Raw genomic sequence first — 7,303 nt, forward strand, 5'->3', positions numbered from 1 at the left:
ATGAATAACATGATAGTACTTTGAAATATTTTATCTTTTGGTATTTTCTTTCCTCCTTGGGGCTTATACACATTCAGGCTGATATATTCTTTTATAAATATCTGGCTTTTGAGTTTCAAAATTGGACTCTTTGGGAGAACAGAAAGATTTCTGGCATAGATAAATGATAATGAAAATGTGTAAGGCTTCTTCATCATTTGAATAAGAGATGAAACTGCTCATCTGAGGGCAGTGGAAGAAAGGCAAGCAAAGGGAGGAGGGGCAGACAGCAGTGAGTAGTGAGCAAAGGACCCTGGGCCTCTCCTCCATGGTTAGAGGCTGGGAACTAGGGTTAGAGAGCAGCGAGGGCCAGAGCCCCTGCTCAGGGATAGCTGGGAAGGCGATGGGCCCTGGGAAGAAGGGTGCCAGCTAGTTGGCATTCACACATCCCAGCAGGATAGACTCCCACCTATTCCAAAGGGCCATAGAAGCAGCAGAGAACGTCCCAGATAAATCAGCAAGTGCATGGCACCAGACTTCCCTCCACCTCCATGGGTCCTGGGGAAAGCAGATGAGACCATGGGGAGATAGAAGAGGTGCCCAGATGTGGCTTGAGATCAAGATTTAGCCCTCCCAGATGAATGAAGCTCAAAATAAACACTAAGCTGTCGACCTAGACAGAAAGCTACTTGTGACACCCAACCCAGGGCCTGTTCCTATGTCCTATGTGGCCTTCCTTTGGCCAGCCAATGTCCTTCCTGATGTATGCACTCTTTATTCATGTGCCATACACCAGAAGGGACCTGGATCCTGACTAGCCCAGCTTTGCATTCAGGTAAGTGAGTTAGAAAGGATTATGAAGATCAGAATCAAGAACACAGAAGGCACAGGTGTTTATGGTCTGTGTTACCTGGGAAGGGAGGCTGGCCACAGGTCTGGAATGGGGACAGGGCTCTGCATTCCTAGAGTCAACATTGTTGATGTTTCCTCTGCCCACAACCCCTCCTCAGTGGACACCAATCTCCCCTGTGGTGGTCACATTCACACCCAGAGAGAATTCCCAACAGAGAGGTGCTACCTTGACTCACCTGCCTACTCCTTTCCCTCGTTTACCACCCACAGCCCCACTGTTTCATCCCAGGCAGAGATGTGCATGTGATCATGAATTGTGGGATGCGGGAACTGGGAAGGACCAAGTACCCATCTGTGAAGGCTGTAAGGCTGCAGGTAGCTACACTGGACCATGCAATCCAAGAGTTGGGGATTAGAAAAAGAGGAGGTTTAAGGAAAGGAGGGGGAAATGCTGCAAGAGTGAGGTTGCAAGAGTGTTTCTGTGGAAAGTTTGAGAATACAAGTCTTCAAAATTGTGCAGGACACCAAAGAACTAAGAAGAAGGCGCAGAAAATTCAAGAAAAATTACAGATGAGTGGATGTTAACTTTAATTTTCTGACCGGTTTTTAAGAGATGCCAGTTCAAGGTTGAACCTTTTCTTACTCTTGGCACTTTGGATTGGGCTTCTTTAAAAACCACTCCACAGAGAGGGGAAGTCTAAGGGATATGCTGGTTCCCAGGGTGCCTTGGTGCAATGTTCCTGATGAAGACAGGGACATCTGGTCCTTTTCTGCTCTCTTGAGTTCCCTGTCCTTCTCTTTCACTGGCTGGGGCTTTAGGAGTCTCAACCAGGAAGGGAGAGAGAGCTAGACACAGCCTGTGAAGTTGAGAGGTGATGACCCAGAAAAAGCATTCTCAAAGGAGCCAGGCAATTCTCTGTGTGAGGAGGTCACCCAGGAAGACTGACTGTCTTTCCCAACAAAGTGCTGGTTGCTTTTTTTTTCCTTTCCTTTTCTGGCAGTACTGCGAAATGAACCCACAGCCTTGTGTACATTAGGGAAGGGCTCTGCCACTGAGCTACAGCCCCAGCCCCTTTTAGTTACTTTTTTTTTTTTTTTTTTTTTTTTTTTTTTTTTTTTTTTGTTTTCTTGAGACAGGTTTTTGCTAAATTGTCTGGGTTGACCCTGACCTTGCAATCTTCCTGCCTCAGGCTCCCTAGTAACTGGGATTACAGGTGTGTGCCACCGAATCTGAAAAAGCGTTGCTTCCTCTTCTGAAGGAAATGCTCATGGGAAGGCTCAGAGAGGAGCTGGAGGCTAAGGGCACAGAGCTGGCAGCCAAGGAACCACGCCATATCCAGGCTGAGTCTCTTAGACCAAAACACAGAGAACCTTGTATGCTATACTCATCCCCGCTCAGCAACTCTCGGGACCAAACCTCGGTCAGTGACTTGGAGATGGTCCTCCAAGCCTGGTCTGTGGAGGGTAGGGCTGAGGCCAGGAGAACCGATCAGCTTAACAGGTGGTGGACTTGCTACTGCGGAGAGAGTAACACATCCTGGTTCAGATCATCATCCATGGGGAAAGAGTTAGGGTAGCAGTCCAGGGCCTGGGTCTGGTCCTGGCCTTGACTGCTATGTGATTTGGGACAAATGCCTGGCCTTGTCTGGGCATTGTTTTCTGCATCTTAGGATGATGGTCATAAGGCACTGTTCTGCTGACAGGCTGATACAAGAAGTAGAGGAAGTCCTGGCCACATGTCAGGCATGGGGACTGCTCTTGCCTCCTCCGGTTCCAGTTCTTTCCTATGGGAGGGCCTCTGTAGCACCCCTCTGTAACCAGGACATGGATGTAGGCACAGTTACTGGTCTCTGATGCCCACAAGCCCAAACTGGAAACAAGCTTCCCAGCTCCAGGCCCTGAATCCACACTCTCCTCTCCTCAGCATCCAATAGTGAGGTAAGAGGACTGCTACTTGCTAGGAGGACATGGAGAGAAGGGTACCAGAAAAAGGGAGGAGCAGCCTGTCCTCGTTCCCTCTTCCTCTCTAGGACCCTTTGGCACTCATGGAAACAAGACTCATTCAGAGCAAGGTAAGGTCAGAGCCAGTGGTGCTGAGGAAAGCACAAGATGGAGTGGATTCTTGGCAAAGACCTTCTGTGCCACTTTAATCTTAATTGTCAACTTGGCTGAATTAAGAGACTCCTGAATAGGCGACTGGATCCTGGGTGTGGACTAATGTGCTATTAGGAGGAAGGGCACAGCTCCCAGGAGGAGGTGGATCACTGGGGCTGTGCTTTTGGAGGGTGTATCTCCCATGGTGGTCTCCCCCTGTGTCCTGCTTCCTGGCTTTGCTCTACCATCCCTTCCAACATGATGTTTCTGCCTAGAGCCAGACAACATGGACAGGAAATTCTGCAACCATGAGCCAAACAAACCCTTTCCTCCTTTAAGTTGTAGATGTCAAGTGTGTTGTGCCAGCACAAGCAAGCTAACTAATCTACTTCCCGGAGTCCTGTGCACGTGCACTCCTGCCTCAAGACAAAGGACACTTTCTCCTGTGCATGTGTTCACTGCAAACTCCAGTAAGTGGCTGTATCCTGGTGTAGTACAAGGACTGGCTGTCCCAGGCCTGGCAGTGTAGCACCCTGAACCCTGCTTCAGAGCTAAGTCTGAGCTGTGCAGGGATGGAGAAACTGTCCCACGCAAGGGAGTGAGCCTCCCTGTTGCTGAAGGGGTGAGAGCAGAGGCTGGACAGCTTTTGGCTGACATTTGTACCTTGGATCAGCACATCTCTGCATTTCTGACACATGCCTCTTCCTTCCTAATCTCAGTCTGTTATATCCAAACGAAAGATAATGTAATTCTACAAGTAATTAAATCTATAAGCTGGACGAGACCAGTACGAGAGTCTTCAAGGAATTCTATCACTCTTGCAGAGCTCACTATGAATATTTTAATAAACTGATAAAATAATACTCTGATCCACAGTACTTTGTTCGTGCTGGGCTATTTCCATAGAATGGCTCAGTTCACTTTCTTCACCTGGCAAATTTCTATTCAGACATTTGAACACCAGCACCATGAACCTTCCTTTCTTCAGTGTCCCCAGAATGGTTAGATGTTGGTTCTGTCAGAGTAGCAGTTCATGTAGACTGTCTTATGACATCTCTTCCAGCATATATTAACAGGCTGGAAAGTAACTGCCCAGGAGTCTATCTCAGCAAGATGTGTATCTCCCCTACTGGTTCTGCTTCCTGCCAATCATGATCTTCTCCACACGGTCCTCAGAACGCAGCTTCCTCTTCTTTTTTTGCCTTCACAGGCCCTTCAGTGGTACCCTAGGCTGAGGGGTTCCCGGGTCCCTAGGGAGACACTGTCCTCCAGTTAGACTAGACATCCTCACACTGCGGCTCAGAATTCTGCCTCCTACAAGGCCTTCCTGGATCTAAGGCCTCAGACAGGCTATCAAGCGGGGTCCTGATGCAGCACCAGACCCAGGCCCCTAATTTCCTGCCCCTTTCTCCACCCTTATTCTAGTTTCCCAGCCTGGGGAGTGAGTTAAATGCAGCCCTTCCTCCAGGCGCTGCTTTTTTCCCAAGTGGTAAGTTCCCCAAAGAGGAAGCTCAAGTTTTCCCAATCTGATACATAGGACACAGGCAGAGAAGCCCGACACCCATCCCAGCTCCAGCTTGGTCCCTCTGTGATTTTCCTACCCTGGTAATCAGTCTCCCCATCTCTGCTAGGGGGTAATGAGGTGATTTCCAAAGGCCTTCTGTTTTCTGGGTTACCCCACTTAAAAAGGCAGGGAGAAGGGCTCTTCCATCAGTCAACAGTCGTGGTAACTTGTCTAACAAGAAGGCTACGAATTTATTCAAAGAGTGCAATTCTGAAGGGTTCCAGGTCAAGGGTCACCACTGTCATTCCACAGCTGCACGCCCCAGGATGCTGCTTTGAGCTCTCCCAAGAAGAAAGATATTGTACAATTTCATTGTGCAGCTGACCAGGATCAGGGATCATTTCTAAAGCCTGGACAGTGTCCCATCTGTCCTCACTTAAAAGCCTTCCAGGAATCCTTCCTGTCCACACACTCCTCCTCCAGCAAGTCATCCTGAGTGACTCCCACTCTGGTCTCTCTCTAAGTACCTTCTCTGCAGTTTTTCATGGGGCTTTTGGCCATTTATCAATCTGACTTCCCCTCCAGGCTCTGGCTGCTCTTGTCACTCTCAGAGCCTGGCATGTGACCAGGCACACAGTAAACTCAGCAGATAGGTTTGACTTGGCTCATATTTTGACCCCCTAGCCCAAAGTGCAGATTTATGCTCACCCCAAAGTGGACCATAATTTATACTCAAGTACACTCGGGTATTAGGCTGAGTCCAGCCAAAGGAGTATCCAGGTTTGCTTGTGTCACCTAATAATAGCAAAAATATCTTATACATATTTGGGGTGCTTTCTATTTTCACAGATCTCTTTTTCTCTTGCTCCCTCCCTTGCAAGCCTTATAACACTCCTGTGACGATGACATCTGTATTTTACAGACAATGGCATGCTGACTACCTAATGACAAGGCTCTGTAGAAGGTAAGCAGAGATTGGAGCCAGGACTTGCCTGCATGACTTCTACTTCAGTGCTTTGGCCTTTAAATAGGGTTTCTCACCTGAAGGAGTCCCACAAAGGCCTATGTCCCTAAGGGGGAGAGAAAAGATGATGGTGGTTGGTGCAAGGGACTTGGAAAGCCAGCGTATGGCATCAAGCTAGTGTTTCCGACCAGATTGTCATAAGCCACAGTGAGATGGTGGGCATGCAGGGCACAGTGCAGGAAGGCAGGAAGTGGAGACCCAAGCACCAAGAAGCCCTATAGGTATAGCAGACAAGTGCAGGCAGAGCCCCTGCAAGCACTCTGGGAGGAGGGGAGGGAGCAGCCTTCCCTCCAGGGCAATCAGAGGTGAGGGGGACCCATGGGCCTGAACCCTCCACGAGAGCGGATCTCTGAATCTCTGGAACAAGAGGAAACACCTTGTCAACAGCAGAGTCCACCTCTCCATCTGTCCCATTGCCAAGACGTTTCTATGGTCTGTGGCATTAGCAAAATAGTAAGTTTACCAGAGGAGTGGCTTCCGTGAAATCCATCAGAAGATCGCCAGGCTCCAAGGTGAAGGTACCTCCTCGGTCAGAGGGACTCTATGAACGCAGACAGAAATATACCTGGTTGGTGATGCCTCTGGGTTGACAACAGAATTCAACAGAAACTACTACTCGCAAACACTGATCTCATTAGTTTTCCGGTCCTTTTATATTTCCCATGCTCTGCAGTGTACAAAATGTTGAAACTGAACTTCATTTTAAAAAAGTCTTCTTAGGTAGAAGTAGGGCTTGGGGTGGGCAAACTGTCCTCCTGAATGCTGCAGTCAGCTTTTCTTAAGCGTGTTGAGTGTTCTCTGAATATAGGAAGACAGAACAAAGACTTTGTGTCCTCTGGGAGGACCAGCTGGCCTCCAGGAGCTAAACTGATCTGCACAATAGTGGCGAAGATGCTCGTGGTGGGTGGCTGGCACCTCTGTGTATTATTTGCTTCTGGAAAACATTTTTTCCTCCTGCTCCAGGGTCTTAGCTTCATGCGTGGCCTCCAGGCCCTCTGAGGGAGGGAAGAAACTCCAGTTCTGTCATCTTGACAGAAGCAGGACTGAAGGAGAGAAATGGCCAGGAGAGGGAGCCCTGTGGCCTTGGGAGGGTGCTGTCTGCTCCTCCCCCACAACCACTCCCTTCTGTTTGTCAGTTTTCGTCAGCAGTGGGACAAATGACAGGACCCTCTGTCCACACTGGAGGCAAAACTGTACGAGGACACTCTGCAGCGGAAGAGGAGCCAACTGAAGATGCCAGGAGGTGATCTTTAGAAAAGCAGAGTCATTCTGGGCCAGTCACCAGCTGAGGGGTCCAACCCTGTCCTGTGTCTCTTTCTGAGACCCTGGGAAAGACTGGCCTAGATCATGTAGGACACGAACCCAGACAGTTGCTACTTAAACGATGCCAGGAATTGTGGCCCCAGAAGCTACAGGGAGAGGCGTCTGGTATCCAGTTTGCATGAGCACTGGAACCTTCCCTGGATGTAATGCTAGGTCCAGAGCTGGCAAAGCAGCAGATCTTCTCGTTTTTAGGAGGAAGAAACAGGCTTGGAGAAACAAGGGCTTTGGAAGTACACTTCTGAGTAGCCACAAGCCATGTGGATGAAGAGGTTGGATCAAACTGGCAGTCTCATCTTTACTCCGGGGTCCCCATCCCACACACACCTTTCCTCCTATGGTCTCACGGACCGGAGCAACTTTTGAAAACTTTTTTATTAGTGTATATTTGCAAGGCATAATACAAAAATCCATCGTGTGCATTGGTGCATATCAATGTGGTTAGCATTGGGCCAATCGCTGAAGAAATACCATAGCTAGAGGCCACTCATAGAAAAGCAAAAAAAAAAAAAAAAAAAAAAAAATCTTAT

The 7,303-nt window shown here is 48.7% G+C and overlaps 1 protein-coding gene across 4 annotated transcripts in view; it reads right to left on the reverse strand.

Moving 5' to 3' along the window:
- The window catches only part of Epb41l4b (erythrocyte membrane protein band 4.1 like 4B), a 116,165-nt gene that overhangs the window by 11,240 nt on the left and 97,622 nt on the right, over window positions 1-7,303 (reverse strand). For all 4 annotated transcript variants that reach the window (XM_033759255.1, XM_033759253.1, XM_033759254.1 and 1 more), the window contains exon 22: window positions 5,917-5,994. In XM_033759255.1, the coding sequence (XP_033615146.1) occupies window positions 5,917-5,994 (78 nt within the window). The remainder of the gene's footprint in view (window positions 1-5,916; window positions 5,995-7,303) is intronic.

Source organism: Fukomys damarensis, unplaced genomic scaffold (genome assembly GCF_012274545.1).
Source record: "Fukomys damarensis isolate Sample0158 unplaced genomic scaffold, DMR_v1.0_HiC HiC_scaffold_36, whole genome shotgun sequence".
In the NCBI taxonomy this organism is placed as follows: Eukaryota; Metazoa; Chordata; class Mammalia; order Rodentia; family Bathyergidae; genus Fukomys; species Fukomys damarensis.